The sequence below is a fragment of the Pipistrellus hanaki genome, assembly GCF_964339955.1.
Source record: "Pipistrellus hanaki genome assembly, chromosome: 15".
NCBI lineage: Eukaryota > Metazoa > Chordata > Mammalia > Chiroptera > Vespertilionidae > Pipistrellus > Pipistrellus hanaki.
The window spans coordinates 27,059,315-27,079,612 of record NC_140517.1 but is presented as its reverse complement, the minus strand read 5'-3'; the positions used below and the strand labels follow the sequence as shown (position 1 = coordinate 27,079,612).

General features: G+C 56.0%; 3 protein-coding genes across 6 annotated transcripts in view; 1 reads left to right on the top strand and 2 right to left on the bottom strand.

Moving 5' to 3' along the window:
• Positions 1 to 691: 691 nt before the first annotated feature.
• CYBA (cytochrome b-245 alpha chain) lies at positions 692 to 8,394 on the top strand. Its single transcript, XM_084905064.1, has 6 exons — positions 692 to 979; positions 5,904 to 5,973; positions 6,491 to 6,565; positions 6,778 to 6,861; positions 7,440 to 7,521; positions 7,965 to 8,394. The coding sequence occupies exons 1-6, from the start codon at positions 805 to 807 to the stop codon at positions 8,181 to 8,183; spliced, it is 705 nt and encodes a 234-aa protein (XP_084761190.1). The 5' UTR covers positions 692 to 804; the 3' UTR covers positions 8,184 to 8,394.
• A 521-nt stretch (positions 8,395 to 8,915) lies between these two features.
• IL17C (interleukin 17C) lies at positions 8,916 to 12,364 on the bottom strand (the record flags this gene model as incomplete). Its single annotated transcript, XM_084906863.1, has 3 exons — positions 8,916 to 11,032; positions 11,548 to 11,990; positions 12,347 to 12,364. The coding sequence occupies 3 exons, from the start codon at positions 12,362 to 12,364 to the stop codon at positions 10,771 to 10,773; spliced, it is 723 nt and encodes a 240-aa protein (XP_084762989.1). The 3' UTR covers positions 8,916 to 10,770.
• A 5,720-nt stretch (positions 12,365 to 18,084) lies between these two features.
• Positions 18,085 to 20,298, bottom strand: part of ZC3H18 (zinc finger CCCH-type containing 18) — a 69,387-nt gene continuing 67,173 nt past the window's right edge. For all 4 annotated transcript variants that reach the window (XM_084905032.1, XM_084905033.1, XM_084905034.1 and 1 more), the window contains 2 exons: positions 19,651 to 19,747; positions 18,085 to 18,983 (listed from right to left, as the gene is read on the bottom strand). In XM_084905032.1, the coding sequence (XP_084761158.1) occupies positions 18,776 to 18,983; positions 19,651 to 19,747 (305 nt within the window). In that variant the 3' untranslated portion in view covers positions 18,085 to 18,775. The remainder of the gene's footprint in view (positions 18,984 to 19,650; positions 19,748 to 20,298) is intronic.

Below are 20,298 nucleotides of genomic sequence, written 5' to 3'. Positions count from 1 at the left end.
AGGAATGGCTACTTGTATGAATGGCTGGACTTACAGTGTGCAAGTCATCGCACTCTTCCCCACTCCCAGCTTCAGCACTGCCAGCTTGTGGGAAAAGGAGGGGTGGACAGACACCTGTGCCCTTTGACCTGCCTTCTGGTTCCCTTCCACTCCAGGCGGGTCAGATGCTGCTGCTGACCCTTAAGGGAGAGGGCAGAGGAGGGAAATGACCAAGGGACAGGACCGAGCACTCCTACATTCTAGATTTCCCCGGCTTTGCTCACCTTGTTTTCCTCCCCTAAGTTAGTCCTATGAGCGGGTTGCCCACCACACCGGGCCAGCCCAGGGCCAGAGGCGTGAGGGTGGACCTACCACTGTCCTAAGTAGCAAACATTGACTTCCGTGGAGGCCCCCTCCTCCCAAGGCTCAGAGGCTCCTACCTTGTCTGGGCCTGGGCTCTGGACCTTTAAGCCCCTCCAGGAACCTGGCCTGCTCGCACCTTCCAAAGGAGCCCCTGTTGGCACCTGCAGGAGTTCATTTTGGGGCCGGTTCCAGTGCCCCTTCCCCGTGCCCACTCCCCCAGGCAGTGCTGAGGGCGCTCCAGGTTGACTGCGGTGGAGCTGGCAGGGCAGACTCCTGGCACCAAGCAGGCATCCAAGTGGGTGGGGCCTGCGGTGGGCCCAAGGGTGCTGGAGGGGGTGAGGCGGGGCCCCTCAGCTTGCAAGCTTGAAGGCCTGGGGGCCAGGCAGGCTTCCTCTGCCCCACAGACGTTGCTCCCGGCTCACCCTGCCTGTCTCCTGGGGCGGGGGCGGGGCCGGAACTCGGATGCACAGCGGTTCCGCGGGGCGGGGCCGGGCTGCCCCGGGAACTGGGGGGCGGGAGCTGCGGGGCGACGGGCGCGGGTTCAGTGTTCCAGCGGAGCCAGCTGCGTCGCCCGCCGACATGGGGCAGATCGAGTGGGCCATGTGGGCCAACGAGCAGGCGCTGGCGTCCGGCCTGAGTGAGTGCGCCGGGCTGGGCACGAGGGCGGGGGGCACAGACCTCAGGCTGCGAGGAAGGGATGGGTGAGCTGGCGACGAGGACCTGGGGGATCAGCGACCCAAGGCTGCAGGCTGGGGCAGTTGGGACGCCGAGACCCAGGCTGCGGGCCGAGGGACTGGGTGGGCCGGGCCGGGGCTGGAGAGCCAGGGTCCTGAGGGGTCAGAGACTCCAGGCTGCAGGCTGGTGTCGGGGGAGGTGAGCCAAGGGTGGGCCGGGTTTGGAGGCGCCAGCAGCGGAAACCCTTCTGCGACTGAGACCCGCTTGCCCCCGGCCCCCGCTTCCCCCGACGGTCTCCTGTTCACCTCTCCACCCCGCCCCGACCTCTCCAGATAGAGGAAGTTGCAGCCTCGGGGGAAGAGGCTGTCGCCCCGGGTGGTTTCCGGAGTCACCCCCCTCCAGGATTGGGAAAATTGGGCGGGAACCACCTGCTCCCGCCGCCCCTCCTGCCTGGAGTGGGGTTCCCGCCACGGGTCGCCAGGGGCGCGCTCTGAGTTTTCTGGGACATCTAAACCTGCCCAGAGGGAACCTCCCAGCTCAGCTTCCAGAGACTGCTTCTGGGGGAGGATGGCAGGCGCCGTCACCCTGGGCCGGTGCTCGGGAGCTCTGTTGAAGAAGGCAGCGGCTCTGCACCCTGTGCTGCACGGAAGGGGAACCTTCAGGCGGTGTGGGTGCGCGGGGCCCAGGCAGGGTCTGCAGCAAGAGGAAGCCGCCCAGAGGCACTGCCCGCCTCCGGGGACCTGCCACTCCCAGGAAGGACCTGCACCTGGTGGGAGTGGGGGGTGGGGAGATTGTGGGGAATGTGGTGATGAGGAGGGTCCTAGCCCACTACCATGGCCCTGGGAACCACCCCGAGACCCCCTGCCCGCTGGGGACTGGAGGAGCCTGGCAAAGCTCTGCGGGGGAAGGGAGTAGATGTAAATGAAGTCCCTCTGGCCCCAAACTGGAAGGTCACACTTTGGTGTGAGCAGCTTTGGTGAGGCCCAGTGGTCTGTTCTGTGTCCAGGCAGGTCACCCCCCTTTTGGAACCTAGAGTACTGAGAGTTCAGTGAGTCAAATCATTTTTTAAATTATTATTTAAATAATAAAAAAATTTTTTTAATCGATTTCAGAGAGGAAGGGAGAGAGAGAGAGAGAGAGAGAGAGAGAGAGAGAGAGAGAGAGAGAGAGAGGAAAAATATCATTGGTCGGCTGCCTTCTGCATGCCCTACACTGGGAATTGAGCCTGAAACTCGGCATGCGTCCTGACCAGGAATTGAACCGTGACTTCCTGGATCATAGGTCAATGCTCAACCACTGAGCCATGCTGGCCAGGCACAGGTCATTCTTGCTTCTCTCCAGAGCTGCCTCCAGGCTGTCCCCCGACCTGCCACAGGCTGTGAGGCCTTAGACTGCTGCAAACCAGCCCCCTTTGTCCTACAGCCCCCCAACCCCTCCCCTGCCCCCAGGAAACAGAAGGAGACAGGGCTCCAACTGGGAGCTCTGAGAAGCCTGGGTTCTAGCCCCAGTGTGTGCAGACAGTGAGCCTCCCAGTGTCCCCACGCATGGCATGCCCACTGTGTAAGGTTGTCCCTTCCTTGCCTTAGCTAATGTCCTGTGGGTGAGGCCAGAGCTGTTCTTCCGTCCACTTTATAGACAATAAAGTCAAGTCCTAGAGAATTTACAAGCTGTGACTCCATTTCCGCCATAAAATAAGGCAGTTTGTGGGAAGGTCTCCCAGACCTTTCCCACTCTGAGTTCCTCCTCTTGCTGACTTTTTTCCTGACTCAGGATAAACTGCAGGCACCTGGGATGCTCAGGGCTGGCTGGGCCCTAATAGCAGGTGCATCCAACAGGCTTTTTTATTGCAGAAAAGCCCATCTAATCAGGACATGTCACCTCCTGCTGAAAATACTGCAGTGGATTGTGAAGAATAAAAGCCAGATTCTGACTGCTCTGCCTCTACCCCCCTCCCTTCACCGTCACTCCAGCTGCACAGGCCTTCTTTCTGTTCTGGGATCTCCTGGACATACCCCAGGGCCTTTGCAGAAGCACTTCCTCTGTCTGAAACATCCCTGGCTGGCTCCTCCACTCATTTCTCAGCTCAGATATCACCGACTCAGAGAAGTCTTCCCAGAGCACCTAGACATCTCTGCACAGTCCCTGTCCTAGTGCACAGTCCCTGACCTTTATTTCTGTTCCTTCCTGAGAACATGCACCCCAGGAGAGCGCAGGCCTTCTCTGTCTAGTCCCCTGCACCTGTGAGTCCCAGTACACAGTAGTGCTGTCTGCTCTCAGGCCTCCCTGGCCAGCCAGTGGTGTCTTGCTCCCCTTTTGCTAGTGGCAGGCAACAAACAGGCTAGAGAAGAGAAAATTATAAGTAGAGCCCAAAGATAAGTAGGCCACAGGCTGACTGAACGCATGGGAGAACACCCTTCTCTCTGACAACTCATGGAAGTACGATGAGCAAACCAAAAGAGTTATTACAAAGCTGAGCTCAGCTCCAAGAACAGGAACTCAGGCGACAAAAGCAGTAAGGTTTCAAGGTGCTGCACTGGGGTGGAAGGAAGGTGCACCAGGGGAATCGGGACTGACAGAGGCTCAGGCTCTTACCCAGTGGGACTTGGGGGCCTCTGTATGGAAAAAGGGCTGAAATGGAGCCGCGAGCCTCCAGCCAGAGCCAGGAAAGGTTGCCTGTATGGAACAGACTGGAAAACTATCCCATCCAAGGAAGCTTGTCATTTGATGAACAAAGTCACAATTAAGACAGAACCCCCAGGAACTCGGGCTGAACCCTACCCTTTGCTGCAAGGACCACTGACCAAGAAATTTGGATAAAGCCTACCCAGAACTGGAGGAGCCTATAGGCCCCACAGAGGCAAATGTGAAACTGTTCTGTTAGGGCATTTCCTCCACAGGGCACAGACTGACACAGGAAGACAAGCCTGCTGGGCGCAGCTCACAATCACCCACCATTTGAGGAAGCAGATACCGTAGACTGGAGAATGTCCTCCTTAGAACTGGGGCCACTAAGAAGGGACTTGAGAATATGGGTACATGTTTAAACTTGAGGGTGTGTTTGAAACTGTTCAAAGAGATAAAAGGATAGAAAATTATACAGGACAATGCAAAAAATGACAATTATAGGATGTCCAGAAATAAAATATAAAGTCATTTTTGGTCAATGGATGAGTTAAACACTATGTAGAGATGAGAGAATTGGAAGAGTGACATCGAAGGTGGGTCTGAGGAAACCACAGGTGAAGCTGAGAGAAGTTGAGTCCTGTACAATAGTATAAGAAGGTCCAATATCTATATAATGGCGGTTTCAGGGGAGAGAATAGAGTGGAAGGAGGCAATGTAAGTGGAATAATGGGTGAGAAATTCCAGAATTTAACAAGAAAACAAAGTTCCTTACAGAATAAAGGGTTTTGTTTAAACCCCTTTTTGGCAAATTGTAATGAAAATACAGTCCTTTTAAAGAAATCTTAAAATTTACCAGAGAATAAAATGGATTAGTATCTGACTGATTTCAGACTTATCATCAATAATAGATGCTAGAAGACAGTGAAGTAATAACTTTGATATTGAGACAAAAACATGAATTCAGTATCCAGATAAACTATTATTCTAGAATGAGGGTATTTTCAGGTATCCAGAGTTGCTGCTAACAGACCCTCACAGAAAGCACTACTAAAAGATGTACTTCAGCAAGAAGGGAACTGAATCCAGAAGAAAGGACTGGGATGCAAGAATGAAGACATTAATGACTAAGTAAATAATTAATAATAATGGGTAACAGTCTAAAGCCCACATGTAATTCAGGAAGAGGAATTTAAAAGTAAAGTTTCAATTCAGAGGAATAACAAGGACACTTGTTAAAGAGGAAACACAAAATAAGATAAAAAAAGTTCAAATTATTAGCAACCACAGTCAATGAAATCTGTTAAATTCACTATCAGGCTGGTTAAAATATTTAAAAATCAGCTATATTAGCTTATTTGTAATAGTCAAAAACTGGAAGCAACTGAAATTTCCCATAGGAGAATGGAGAAATTGAGGTTGATTCATACAATAGAAAACTACACAAAAAGAATGAGCTAGTGATTCATCCAAACCACATGAATGATTTTAAAACCTCCTGTTGAGCTAAAGAAGCCAGATCTAGGGTTTCAGTGTTGACCAGCACAAGAGAGCTTCTGGGCTGATGGGAATCTTATGCCTTTATATTATTATGTATACAATAGTTATGTTTCAGTATCTTGAAAGTTTTATGTATATTTTACCACAATAAAAACAATTACTGGGGAGGAAAGGTCCAACAGGATCCTATAGAGCTGAAAATAAAGGGAGGGGACAGCTGACAAATCCTAACCAAAGAAGCATGAATGATTATCAATATCAAACAAAAGTGAAATTAAGGTGGAACACAGGAGTAGAGACAGAACAGGAATATCATGCAACAAGGAGCGACCATCAATAGAGCAGATCCCACATCAGCTGCCATTGGTGTAATCTTTAAACACAAAAACTCAACAATGGGGTCACAGAGCTCAACAGTGAGTGTCCAGGCCCCTCTCCCTGCCCAGGGCTCGACCTGGCTGTCCCCCAACTGCTCCAGGGACACAGGGCCAGATCCACCAGCCTCACCCCTTCCTCAGCTCACACACCTCTCCCTAGGGGAGGGCATCCTCCATTATCTGTGGGCATCTGCAGCCACCTGAGTCCACTTCCTGGTTGAGGGACTCAAGGGCAGCTCTGTGGTGAGCTGGTGGCCGGAGCTGGGGTGGGGGGGCACAAGGGGAGAAGGCTAGAGCCGCCTGTGGGCCCCAGCCGGGCAAGGATAGGATGTGGGCTTGTCTCTTCCATGGGCTAGGGCTTCTACTAACCTGCTTCTCTGCCCACAGTCCTCATCACGGGCGGCATCGTGGCCACTGCTGGCCAGTTCACCCAGTGGTACTTCGGCGCCTACTCCATGTATCCTCCCACCGTCAACCCCATGGGGCAGGTGGCACTGCCAGGGGTGGCACTGCCAGGGGTGGCACTGCCAGGGGTGGCACTAGAGGGCTGCGAACAGAGATCTATTGCCTCTGGGGGCACCGCACGGCACAGTTTGCAGACAGCTGCTCCCATCCCCTGCCCTTTAGACTCAGCAGGATAGGCTCCGCTGTAGTTTTGGAAGCCAGGGCTCAGCAGGCACTGACTTGTCTGGCACTGGCAGGGAGTGGGAGGTGTCAGCACCCCCAGGGATCCTTTCTGTGCCCTCTTTTATCAGCCACCCTGTGGGCTGGCTGTTCCAGGTCCTCTGAAACCCAAGACAGGCATTGGGGAGGGAGGTGGAGGATAGGCAGTGAAGTGGCCAGACCCATCGAATCCCATCGGGCTGTTCCCCACGATGTGGCTCTCGGCGGCGGCTGCACCTGTCTCTCATCAGCAGCGGGGTTCGCTGTGGCGCCTCTGGCTGGGCTGAGTTGTTCCTTAACCCCAGCTTCAGTGTCGCAGGAGTGTTCGTCTGCCTGCTGGAGTATCCCCGGGGGAAGAGGAGAAAGGGCTCCACCATGGAGAGATGGTGAGTCCCCATCTGCTCTGAGCTTCATCCCAGGACACTGCAAAGCTCCAGCACCAAACCCCTTATCCTCCTGGGCAAACCGAGGCTGGTGCCTGCCTGCACGGCTGCTGTGGCCCATGTCCCTGCGGGAGAGAAGCTGGGCGCTCTGGGGCAGGGTGGGAGGTGGGGTTGCCGAGTACAGCCGTCTGTCTTCTCTCCCTCGCTTGGTCTAGTGGACAGAAGTACATGACGAAAGTGGTGAAGTTGTTCGGGCCCCTCTCCAGGAATTACTACGTCCGGGCCTTCCTGCACCTTGGGTGAGTCCCTGCCTGCTCAGGCTCAGGAGGGCCCTGGAGTAGATCCTCCTTCCTGGCCTGGCTGCCTGGACAGGGGCGCTTGGGGCAAGTGGGGTCCCTCTCAGCCTAGCTTTGTTTTTCCAAACAAAACCCAGGTCCCAGGCTCTGCCAGGGGTTCCCCAAACCTGTACCCATCATCTCTTGCTGAGTAACAGTTCACCCCAAACCTTAGCAACTTAAATCAGGAACAGCCAGGGCTCTGGGGTAGACGGAGCCCAGCTGGGTAGTCCTGGTGGTGACTGCAGAGGCCAGAACACTCCGTGTCCCTGCAGCTTCTGGGGCCTCCCCCCGGCACATCGGCTGGACCAAGTGCACGGGTTCCAATATTGTTAGGGTACAAGCAGAGGACAGCTCCAGGGACCCAGACTTAAAAGCCCAGCTTTGGCAGGGCCAGGTGTTCCCTGAGTCCAGGGCCATGGGGATAGCACACTTAAGGTCAGTTTTGTCCTGAGATCTTATGGCCTCTGCCCAAGACCTGGACCCCCTGCAGACCCCCTCTGACTGCTCTCTGAGTCTCCCATCGTCTCCCCCTTTCCCAGGCTGTCAGTACCAGCCGGCTTCCTGCTTGCCACCATCCTGGGGACAGCCTGCTTGGCCATAGCAAGTGGCATCTATCTGCTGGTGAGTGGTGTCTGTGGTCAGCCTGCTGATGCCATGACACCTCAGTCTCTGCAGCCACCTGCAGGCTGAGCCAAGGCCAGGAGGCTGTGTCCTTGTCATGTGACGGGGATGTCAGTGATGCTCCCTCCAACCCCACCCCACAACAGGTCTGGGGTGCCCCCGGGAGGCTCCAGAGAGGGGCTCCTGCCCTCCCCGACTACCCTCCCTGGCCTCTCCCACCCTGTGTGCTCCTGGCTTCTTGACTCATCCTGATGGACACACTGGCTGACCTCCCTGCCCTGCTCCTGGGGGTGTCTGGGAATGTGTACCTGGAAGTCACCTCCAGGGAGCTTTCCTAGCTCCCCCCCTCTTGCAAGACCCCCCTGCCCCCCGATAGGGGTGGGGGCCATGTTGGGGATGGACCCCAGAGACCCCCCAGGGCTCAGCCACTCTGTGTCCTGCAGGCGGCCACTCGCGGTGAGCAGTGGACTCCCATTGAGTCCAAGCCCAAGGAGCGGCCGCAGGTGGGGGGTACCATCAAGCAGCCACCCAGCAACCCCCCACCCCGGCCCCCAGCCGAGGCCCGCAAGAAGCCCAGCGAGGAGCAAGACGAGGCGGCGGGGGCAGGAGTCTCCAGTGGCCCCCAGGAGAACCCCATCCCAGTGACCGATGAGGTGGTGTGACCAGTGCCTTCGAGTACTCCCTGAGTGGCTGCTGTCTCGTGTCGCTTTTCAGTGGGGGTCCCACCCAGACCCCACAGGTACCCCCTTGCCTCCCTGGGAACCACAGGCCCTCTCTTGGTGTCATTCCCAGAAGCCCATCTTTTCTCAATGGTACTTGAAATCACAAGCATCTTTTATATGAATCCATGAAATATAGTTTCTGGGATTCCAAGTGTTGAGTTTCTACTCTGGCAATGAAGTCCCCAGGCCTGGGAGGAGGGAGTGTGTGCCCCACACAAGCTCCTGGATCTGCCCAGACTCCCCTTCAAGAAGCCCAGTCCCACCTGAGCCGCTGAGTGAAGAGGGAAAGCAGTTGAGCGAGGGGAGGCCCCAGGGAGCCCAGTAGCCTTTGTTGCTCCCCAGCCAGGAGCCCCAAGACAGAGCCCAAATGGGGGGGGGGGGTGTCCTACATACAGGGGTGTCAAGGGGCGTGTGGTTTTACTATCCTGGAGGCTAGAGTGGCCATTTCCTGGGGCAGGGCTGGAGTGTTAGAGGACCCCAGTTCTGGAAGCCCCTTTGCCTGGCTTTAGCTCACACCCCAGCCTGGAAGCCCCTTCTTCCCCCATGGATAGGCTCTCCCAGGCACTCACTCCCCCAGGGTCTGGAAAAGCCCTTAAACCCTTTGCCTCCGTTTGCCCCACCTGCTCTCAGCAAATCCTACTTTCAGAACTGGGGTCTTCTAACACTCCAGCCCTGCCCCAGGAAATGGCCACTCTAGCCTCCAGGATAATAAAACCACTCGCCCCTTGACACCCCTGTATGTAGCCCCACACCCCATTTGGGCTCTGTCTTCATAAGTCTGCTAGTTGTCACTTCCCACTCTGCCCTGGCCCCTGCAGGCAGTTCCCAGCACTGCAGTTGACCTGCTAGCACCTTCTCAGAGCCACAGACTTCCGCGGTCTAGGACAGATACTCCACTCCCTGCCCCACAGTTACTCCCTGCTCCTCAGCTCCAGCCACACTGAGCACCCTTGACCCTCAGACACAGGCTGCCGTCTCAGCGCCTTGCACAGGGCATTTCCTTTGCCAGGAGCACAGACCTCTGGCTGGCCATCCCGGCCTTTGCTCAGGTGGCTTCCATGTTTTCCCTGGTCCTCTGTTTGGATTCCCAGCCTCGGCCCCTTCCCTGCATCACTGTCCTTAATTCCTTCACCACCGAGGAGCATTTTACTGGGTGGTTGTCAATCACCCGCGTGCGGGCAGGCAGAGAGCCGTCCGCTTTGTTCACTGCTCTGATCCCTCTGCCCACACACACACACACACACACACACACACTCAAGCTCATAAGCATGTGCTGATCTCAGTCCTTCCAGGCTCTTCCCAGGCACTTACACACAATAGGCGTTAATCAGTGGGTGGAAACCACAGGTCCCAAGTCAGCCTTGGAGGGCTGGGCCTATGCCTCACAGGCTGCCCCAGGGCCCCTTCTACAGCTGCCTTAGGCCAGGCTCCTGGACCTGAACCGGACGCCTCCAGCAGTAATGTGCCTGGACGGGCAGATATGGGGCTTGTGCAATGAGAGCACAGGCTGGGCTGTCAGCCAGTGGGGCACCTGGCCTGGGGTGTTGGCCTGCTTGGTTGCCCCTGGTCTGGCAGGTCACCAGTGGTGGACAGAAGCCCAAGGGGATGCCTGGGCCCTGGGGTGGCCTTTGGAACTGCCTGGGGCTCTGCTGGGGTTGGGGAGCATGACTCAGATGCCCGAAGGTGAAGGCACTCCCCGGGGCTGCAAAGCCACCCCCCTGAGAGTTTCCCTCAGAGATGCCTGTCCCAGCGCTGGAGAGGGTGCTCGTTGTCCTTGCATAGGTTTGGCCACACCTGGGCCTGTCAGCAGAGGAGGGCCAGCCTAGAGCACGGCTGGGCTGTGGGAGTGAGGCCCATCCCCGGCCCCAGAGCCATCGCTAGGGGGTATCGCAAGGTGGAAACTATAGGGGCCAGCAGGGCAAGCCTGTGCTCCACTCTACAAACTCATTCCCCACCCTGGTCATACGGGGATTCCTACATAGACCTCTGGACACACCGGAATCGGGCTGCAGGGTCGTCTGGGAGCCAGGGCCAGGCAGAAGTGAGGTGAGGTGCCATCTGATGCTGTGTTCCAGGGGGTGTTTATCAATTTAAAAACATACCTTTACAATAAATAGTTTTAGAAATACAGGGGTGATGGGAAAAAGGAGCTTGGGGGATCCCAGAGGGACCACCAAGGTGGGGGCCATCAGAACACATTTTCCGTTTTAAGAAGTTATAGAAAAATAGTAACATTCCTTCCAGCTCACTGTCTGTGCGGAAAGATAACAGTGTTGAGAGGGGCTGACCAGCGCAGGGTCGTTTGGCCCTTCCCGTGCCCAGTCTTCACTGTTCCTCCCTCAAACTAGAGGCTTGGAGCCCTGGTACCCGCCCAGGGACCCTGGGCGGCAGAAGCAGGGCCACCCAGGGCATATAAATAGCCAATAAATACACATAAATAGGAGGGGCCCTCTCTGCAGAGCGATCCCCACTGTCCAGTCTGGGAGGCGATCCCCGCCCACAGCACGGGGCCCGCTGAGGCCGGTGGTCACCGCACCACCCTGGGCAGGACGCAGGTGCAGCCGACGGGCACTCTGATGGACTCCACGTGGAAGGCCACGGCCCCGGGTATGGGCACCCCGGACGTGTCCAGGGAGCAGGGCTGGCGGCGCAGCACCAGCAGGCTCTGGTACAGGGGCACAGAGTTGAGCGCCACTGTCTCGCGGCCGGTCCTGGCATTGATGCAGCCCCTGCACAGACACTCGGCGACGGCCAGCTTCTGTGGGTAGCGGTTCTCGTCCGTGTCCACTCTGCAGGGAAAGACTGGTGAGGCCCTCCTGAGAGCCTCCGCGGGCCCCTTCCTCCTTCCCTGAGGTACTTCGTGGCTGCCCACACACTCAGGGGTGCTCCTGGCCTGAGTGAGAGCTGAAGCATCAGGCTGCAGGGAGCCCAGTCAGGGATGCTCGCCCGTGTCTCCCCTTGGAGCACAGGAGCTGGGATAGGGGCTTCCAGGGGCCTCCCTCCCTCCCGCCCTCTGAGCCCAGCCCAACCCTTGCAGGGGCTCAAGTGAGGGCCCAGATTTTCCCAGGTGATGCTGGCACCCAAGCTCTGAGCTAAGATTCGAGGCAACAGTGGCAAGGAGGAGCTCATCTGATGGAGCCTCACCCTGCGGGGCAGAGCCCAAGCTGGACAGGTCAGGGTGCTCATTCCATTTAACTGGCGAAACCCACTCGCAGAGTCTCCAGGAAGCCGGTGCCCAGAAAGGGGAGGGAGCAGCCCAACGCCCACAGTGGGGAGCCCAGTGCCCAGGGAGCCCAGCCCTCACCGGTACCGCCAGGGAGAGATGGAGCGCTGGTGGACGTCCGCTTCTAGCACCTCCTCAGCCTGCAGCACCGGACACTGGGTCCCAGCCGGGGGCCTCTCCTGCCACCTCCTACGGCCCACTGCCTCCAGGCTGGACACCAGGGCTACTGGCAAAGTCTGCTCCCACTTGGCAGCTCGAGCCAGCAGGTGTGCGGGAGCCTGGCCCAGGGGCAGCTCCTCGGCTGAGTAGCAGCGTGGGTTCCCATGGGCGTGGATGTGGGGGCCTCCCCAGAGTGCGGAACCATGGTGGGCCAGGCTGGCAGATAGCCAGAGCAGAAGCAGAAGGCCAGGGAGGAGCTGGTGAAACAGGTGGTGGGTTGTCAGGGGGTGCCCGGTGAAGAAGGCACCTCGCTGCCACCCTAGCTTGCCCTGTTCTCTGTGGAAAGGTAGGGTATAGCCCACTCTCTACAGTTGGGGAAACTGAGGCCTAGAGAGGCTAGACCCTAAGCCCAAGCTCCCCAGTGGACCAGAGCTCCTGGGTCCTGGCTCCCTCCTGCCCCAAGATTGGGAGGGGCTTCCTGGGCCCCATCCCGGGCTAACGCTCAAGGAACTGCCAGGCCTTCGGGCCAGATGGCACCATCCAGGTGGGGGTGAGGGGAGAGACGGCTCACCATCTCGGTGGTGGTGATGGCAGCTGGGCTCTGAGCAGCTGGTGTGTGCCCGGTGGCAGTCCCAAGCACACCTGGCTGTGGTTCTGGAGTCACCAGGTGGCAGGCCTGGCCATGGCCAGCTGACAGCGCCCTTTATACCTCTGGCCACACCTGGGGAAAATCCGGCATCATCGCTTCCTCCTTGGGAAGTGCCCAGGCCCAGCTTCCTCCTTCCCTCCCTTTGGGTCTCCACTGCTGTCCCCTCCTCTCAGCCCAGGGAAGGAGCCCACCCCTCACTCCAGACCCCCTCTCACGTCCAATTACTCTGCCTCCTCCACTCAGAGGGACTCCGCCCCAGGCTAGACACCTGAGGATGGAGTTGAAAACAGGTCCTGCCTACGTAAGAGGGTTGAACTTTCTGTAAAAGGGTTTTTACTGAGCCTTCGGCGGCTCGCTTCTCTGCGCCCACTGGTATGTCCTGACTATCTGGACCTGCTGACCTGGGGACCTGGGTGAAGCCTGCTCCTCCCACGCTGCAGCAGTGCTCCTCCGGGAGTGCTTTCTGCTGTCCTGTCAGGGGACATGAGGCTGGTGCCATTTTTTTTAATCTAAGATGATCACGATCAGGCGAACACCAGCATCTATCTACCTGCACCGGTGGGAGAAGTTCCAGGAGAGACTGGGGTCTGGGCCAGTGGGCATCTTCAGGTTTGTACAGGGTGGGCAAAGGTAGGTTTACAGTTGTATTCAAAACATAGCTTATGCTTTATTATTACTAATTAATTATTGCATTATTTTTCATATGAACAACTGTAAACCTACTGAAGCCCCACCTTATATTTGGGCATCTGTTTCCTTCCTCTTTCCTTCCCTCCCTCCCTGCCTTCCTTCCCTTTTTTCCTTAAACAAAAGTTCAAGCTAAAATGATTGAGATGGAGGGGATGAAAATGCCTTGGAAACTATTTGTTTGTTTGTTTGTTTGTTTATAGGGGAAGGGAGAGAGAAGCATTGATTGGCTGCCTCCTGCACGTGCCCTGATGGGGCACTGATCACCACGTCTTGGTGTACCTGAGGACACTCCAACCAACAGCACACAGGCCAGGCGTGCCTTGGACACAAAGTGCAGTGCACCTGTGTCAGGAGGCTTTATGTAAGGGGGCCCCAGGAACCTGCATCCCACCCGCTCAGAGCTGCTGGAGAGAAGAGGGGTGCTGAGTTGCCTTTGTTATCCGGAAAAGGAGTTTGGAGCCAGATCTTGCAAGGTTTCGAATGTTATTCTGGAGAGGGCTGCCTGGGGTCTGGGCACTGTCCAGGCTGAGGGCCTGTCTCTCCTGGTCTTCTCAAATCAGTCTAAAATGTCCAGCTGAGGAGTCTGAGGAGGGAGGGTGTCTTCCTTTGCTGCTGGCAGGTGCCGGAATGTACATACCATTACATCGCCATTCTCTTTACATTTGAAACTGCACAACTGATGGGCATGGAGACCCCATGAGTGAGGGCCCAAGAAGCCCCTGGTCACCCGGGCTCTCCCAGCTTCTCCACTCAGCAGGGTGTGCCTCTGGGCGAGGACTTGCCCTCTCTGGGGCTCAGTATCTGCACCTGTAAGCAGGGCTAAGCTGCCTGCCGGGGAGGGTGAGGCTTATTCTGAACGATGGGTGGATGGGTGGAGAGATGCACCGAGTCCCCAGGATGGCCTCTCCTACTGTGCCCCTACCAGTCACCCTCTGCTTGCGTGCTTTCTGCAATGGGAAGCTCACCCTCTCGTTAGTTTGCTAGGGCTGCCGCAGTCATACAAACCAGGGGGCTTAAAGCAACAGAAAATGATTCTCTCACCGTTCTGGAGGCCAGAAATAAAAAAACAAAGTGTCAGCAGGTTGGTTCCTTCTGGGTGCTCAGTGGGGCTCCTTCCTGCCTCTTCCAGCTGCACGTGGCTGCTGGTGATGCTGGGAGTCCTTGGTTTGCAGCCTCTGCCTTCCTGTCCACATGGCCCTCCCCCTGTGTCTGTCTTCTTATCAGGACACTGCCTAATCCAGGATGTTCTCATTTCAAGACCCATACTTTATGTCTGCAAAGACCCACTTCTCAGATGAGGACACAATCGTCACCGGTGCCGGGGCTAGGACTCCAACATAGTTTTCAGGGGGACACAACTGAGCCCAGTACTTCCTCTACCAGGTGGGTTAGGTCAGGTCAAGAGAAAGACCCTCCTTGGGCTGGACTGAGACCTGTCCCCCTGCTAGGGCACTTGGATCTCAGTAAAATTCCAGCCCTTTCTTGCTGTCCCCAAAGGTAGTGTGAACCCTCTGAGGACAGGGATAATGTCCCCAACACACTCTGCCCAGGTACCTAGGTGCTCCATTAAAACAGCAGGACAAAAGGGAGATAAGCCTGGATGCCCCCATGGGAAAAACAGGGTGACAATGTGCCCCATGCAGGGGCACTAGGAGGCTCATGCTGGCAAGGCAGGCAGGCCCAGAGCTGAGGTGGAGCCGGAGGGAGCCGAGGGAGAGGCCAGTGGCCAGCAGTGCTCTTCCTTTGGGCTGATAAGTCCAGCTGCTTTCATGCAGGTGCTCAATTAGGAAATGAAAAGGCTGTAAACTGTTGCTTGTGCCTGAGTCCAGCAGGGGGAGCAGGGGGTGTCCCCTGCCCAGGCCAATCAGGTAGGGTGCCTGCATTTTCTGTGTTCCTGTTTCTGTTCTGAACAGCTGACTGGGTGGAGGAAACTCGACCCTGAATTCATACTCATTCTTCCTCACGATGGGCCTCGGGAGCGCTCAACGCGGTTTCCCCAGAGGCCTGAAGGCTAATTTCTTGGAGGAAGTTGGCCCAGGGACTGAGAGTCAGGGGTTCAGCAATGCCTGCCGAGGGCAGAAGGGCACAGGGCGGACCGGGGCGGTGCCTCATTCTTGGGCTGCTGAGGCAAGTGCAGAAGTCCCAAGTTGGGCAAGACTGGAAAGGCACTGCCAGAGGAAGGCAGGAGGGATCCTGAAGGTGGTGTTGGAAGACCCCCCTCAAACCACGCCCACTGCGCCACACCCCGATGGCCACGCCCCCAAGTCCCAGAGACACACAACCAAGAGGATGGAGATACAGGAAGAATGTGTGAGGAGATTTAGAAGCAGGAGGAGGAATGGATGGAGACAGGTGCCCAGGAACAGACTGGCAGAGGAAAGGCAGGGGAGAGAGAAAAGGCAAAGGCTAAGGAGGGAAGGCAAAAACAGGAGAACAGGGACAGACACATCAAGTACCTAGGGTGTGGCTCAGCCAGTGGCTCGGAGCCCTTCCCGCCCTGACTGGACAGAAGCAGTCAAGTGGGCCTGCAAGAGGGGTTTGCTCCAGGCTCTTTGGGCTCTAGGCTTAAAGTTTTCTCATATCCTGGAGGGAGGCCCACCAGCAGGGCTCAGTTTGCTAATCTGTAAAGTGGGGCTCCCCCTTCCCAACCACAGCCCCAGGCAGCCTGCCTTTGGTCAGTCTATCCCACAGCCCAGTTTTCTTGTTCCCACAGCACTTTGCACTGCCAGAAATGACCTCTTTACCTCATCCTGTCCAAGGGGATCCTGTCCAGAGTGGGAAGAGGGGTCCCTGCTTGTTCACCCAGGGCCTAGCCTTCAGCCAGAGCTCCTGGGGCTTATACGTTAGCAGGGGTATTGTCATGGAGCTGGGAAGTGGGCAGAGAGGGGGCAGGTGGAGGCCCAAGATTTGAGGGAAACAGCAGGGGCTGGGAGATGGAAATCAAGACCTGACCCCTTCCTCAAGGACTAGTGTTAGGAGCTTCCAGCCTAGTGCTTCCCAGGTTACTTGAGAACAGTGCTGTGGCAGCAGACAATGGAGGGACCGAGGGGATGGGATCAGCTTGCCTGAGCTGAGAGGAACAGGACGAGTCAGGCAGCTCAGAGCTCTAGGAATCAGAATAGCATGTGCAAAGGCCCTAGGGTGGAAGAAATGACAGGCAGGTAGGAGGGGTTAGCATCTGCAGTCGCTCTGGCTGTGGAGTGAGGACTGGCAGGAAGGGGATCCACAATGGTCTGGACTTGAAAAGCAGTCTGGTGGACAGAGATGGAACTTGAGAAACCCTTAATTATTCCCATTATTTGCATGTTAACCACCTGTCAGGATCAGTCCTCATTCCCTGGAGGGCAAAAATGCCCAAGGATCCCAACAAACGGCAGAGGCCTCCCTTCCCTCAGCTGCCTGATCTGGACTGTTCTTAGACCTTGGGAGAGGAAAGTTGGCTCTGGGTGTGGTCCTCGCCCCTCCCAAGGCAGCCACCTGCCCAGCCTAGCCCAGGTGAGCTCCTAGTTTAAACCTAGCTTGGGTCAAAGGGTCATAGTGCTATGGCTCCAGCCTAGGCATTAGAGGTCAGGATCAGGTCAGCTTCTTGGGACCAGAAGGGGCTGGTGGGGTGAGCAAGGAGGGCTGAGGGCAGACTATATAGTGGGCTCACCTGCGGGCTCCTGGCTGAGGGATAGTTGCTGCCCCAGCTGGACTGCAGGACCTAGTGGCTTGGGGCACAGAACTCACAGGGACAGGCTGGCACTCAACGGTGCCCTGACTCAGTGTCCTTGAAAGCTACTCATTCAGAAAATGGGAATTCCCTTTGCACTTGGCTTTGATCTAATGGCAAATCAGATAAGCCTTTAAAACTTGATTGAAGCTGCTGTGATGTAAGAGGTATCTGATGTCATGTGCTGTGGGAGGGGCACAGACATGAAAACAGTACACTCAGGAGGCCTGGCTGCATGGCCAGCCCACAGCCCACTGGCCCCCTCCAAGCTCTCCTGTCCGGTGTAATTGCCATGTAGCTGTGGGGCAGGGCGCCGTGGAATGCACCCTGTAAGCTGGTCGCAGCTCAGGCAAGAGATGAGAACCCCAGACTGCTGCCTCCTGACACTGGCCCTGCAGGGTCCTTACAGGCTGGCAGGGGACTGCCATGGAGCTGGCAAAGAATGGGGAAGGGAAGCAGAATGGGAACTGGGGGGCATTTTGTCCACAAGTCCTTATGGTACTTGCTATATGATAACCTCAGGGTGGCAGGGCACCCAGAGGCCCAGTGTACCACTCTGAGTTTAATTCCACCAGGAAGGACCCTGAGTGAGCACTCGGGTCTCCCCATCCCCGCCCTGGTAGTGGCCCCACTGGGGCTCTCCAGGGTGCCCTGCCTGGAGATATCAGCTGCTGCTCTCAGAAATGCTAACATTTCTGCCCTAACCGTTTGGCTCAGTGAATAGAGCGTCGGCCTGCGGACTGAAGGGTCCCAGGTTCGATTCTGGTCAAGGGCATGTACCTTAGTTGCAGGCACACCCACAGTGGGGAATGTGCAGGAGGCTGCTGATGGATGTTTCTCTCTCATTGATGTTTCTAACTCTCCCTCTCCCTTCCTCTCTGTAAAAAAAAAAAAAAAAAAAAAAAAAAAAATCAATAAAATATATTAAAAAAAACAACCAACTGCTGACATTTCTGCTCTGCAATGGACGGATGGAGTGATGTGTGGGGACTGGATGGTGCATCTAAGGCTCTGAGGGGGGAACTGGCTTTGGGGATGGATGTTACAGCCTGGCCTGAGGAACACCCTTCTGACTTCTGTAGCCCCAGGGCCCTCTGCTGGGAAAGGTGTCCACGAAGCACCACCAGAGCCAGTCCCACTGGGAAGAAACTGAGGAATAGCACTCCCAGGGGGCAGCGGCCAGTGCTTGGGCTAACAGGCGAGTGAACAATTCCATTCTGGGTTGGAGGCTCCAGGCAATGGCACAGGGGCCTCTGCTGAACTCCATGTCTTCAGCTTCCAGCAGCCAGGGGCCCCTAAATAGCAGGTGGGCCCAGCAGATGTCGTGAGGTGGCCGGGCCCATGCCATGGGAGGGTAGAGGGTATGGAGCCAAGGCACATGCAAACAGCACCACCAGGGCAAGATAGCTGCTTATCAAAATATTTTTATTTTAGGAGACCCTTCAAAAAAAGACCCTCCACATTAGACAGACGCCCAACAATACCCATGGCCTTTTTTTTTGGTCTTTTCTGTATATTTTCATTTTCAAATCAACTAAAACAATTTGATGCTTAAAATAAAAGACAGGAACTATTTCCCAGTCAGACTTTAGTCAAGAATATATATATATATTTTTGATCCTGGGGATGGGCAGGGGTGGGGAAGAGGTTGCTCAGTAGCACTAGGTGTTCCTGTCCACAGTAGGAGAGCCGTGTGGTGAGGACACGGCACACAGCAGGGCGCGAACTCGCCTGTCTACCAGAGGGAGGAAAAGAAGATGGGGAAGAAAAAATGTATGGGCCGGCTGATCCGGGCATCTGGGACTTAAAATTTACATAAAACTGTGCCATGTCCTCGCTCGGTGCTGTCTGCCTGCCTGTCTCTGCTCTGGGAAGGACTGGTCAGTGTGGTCGGGAGAAGGCTGAGGTTCAGCGTCATCTTCATCATGTGTGTGTGGCTTCTTTTCCAGCTGAGAAACTTTTTTTTCTTTTTTAATTTTTAAAAAGAATCACAGCCAAAATAAGACATTAACTGCAAAATCCAAAATGGCTGCGCTTACCCTATTTATAAAAACACAGAGTCTTTGCCTCTGGCAGGGGAGCCGAGCCTGCGAGGCCCATTATACTTTCCCGGGAATCTTGGCCCGCTTGCGAGCAATGGCATCCTCCACGGCTTTGAGCTGTTTTAGGAGCTCCTCCCGCCTCGACAGCGTGCTGGCCTTCCCTGATTTGGTGCCCGCGGAGGCGGCGGTGCCGGCGTCTGAGGCTTTACCAGGCACACTTGTGACCTTGCTGGAGCTCTTGGACTGGGGTGACAGTTGACGCTTCCTGTGAGGGTGGGGAGGTGGTTAGAGGGTCCAAGTGCCTGTCTCTCCCTGCTGAGCTTCCTGCCAGGTGGGGGACACGAGGCCCGGTCTGGGGACCTGGACCCTGTAAGCTATACCCGCCAGGTACAAGGCACCCTCTACCCAGTGAATGGTCAAGAAGTGTCGTCAAGCCAAACCCTGTCCCTCCTGCTTCTGGGCTTTGTATGCGACTTCCCTCTGTGGCCATACTGCTGACTTAGGAGGGCCCCTGAGGCCTTGGGCCCATGTGTGTGTGGAGGGTTGTACCGCTCTCTGAGTCCTATGCCTGCCCTCCCCATATCCTCCCTCACCCAACCGTTGACCGTGAACTGCATGGTGTAGGGGCATAGGGACTCAGAGCTGACTTCCTGGGGAAATTACTCTCCTACTTCCTATGCCTGAAATGGAAGATAAAAGAGCTGTGACCACCTGCACCCAAACTGACCCCCCACCTCAGGCTGTGAACTGAGTGCCTTAGGCTGCTCCTCATTCCAGGGCCCAATGCGGGAAGGAGGGGGGGCGGGGGAGGGTGTAGAGTGAGACATGTGTTTGGTTTCTTCCCTCCAGATCTAAGACATTCCCCAGGTACCTCTGGGTCTGCGGAGCAAAGGGGCCAACGTAGTATGGCCATGGCGCAGGCAAACACTCACCTGTCTGGCAGGGCCACGGGAGCCTTGGAATTCTGGCCTCTCTGCCGTTCTGGCTTGGGAGAACCCAATCTCCCACCTGACTTCCGGTCCCGAGAACCTGGGTAACGTAAGACCAGGGTCCCAGTTACATATGGTCTGGTGCAGCCTTACTGATACTAGTGCCCCCATTCCAAAGAGCTGTGACAGATCAGCACAGCTTCCTCATTTTTAAAGGAAGCAGCAGAAGGGCAGAACCAGTGAGAAAGGAGGAAGGGGAAGCTCTGATCATGTCAGATTGAGAGCCCAGGAAAACCCCGAAATCGGAGCTCCAATTTGGGCTAGCATCTAAACAGACTAACTTTCCTGCCCACTCACTGTGCCCTCCTTTCCCACAGCCCAGGGTGGAGTTTTGTACTATCAGAGGAGATGCGAACCCCGCCATTATCTGCCAATCAGATGTTAAAGAAAAACAATAATAATGCCACTCCTGGTTATTTTTCATGAAAAAAAAAAAAAAGTTATTTGTGTTCAAATAGTACAGTTTATAAATAAATATTAAAGCCCAGCCTGTGTAGCTCAGTGGTTGAGTATCAACCTATGGATCAGAAGGTCACGAGCTAGATCTCCAGTAGGGGGCGTGCAGGAGTCAGTCAATCAATGATTCTCATC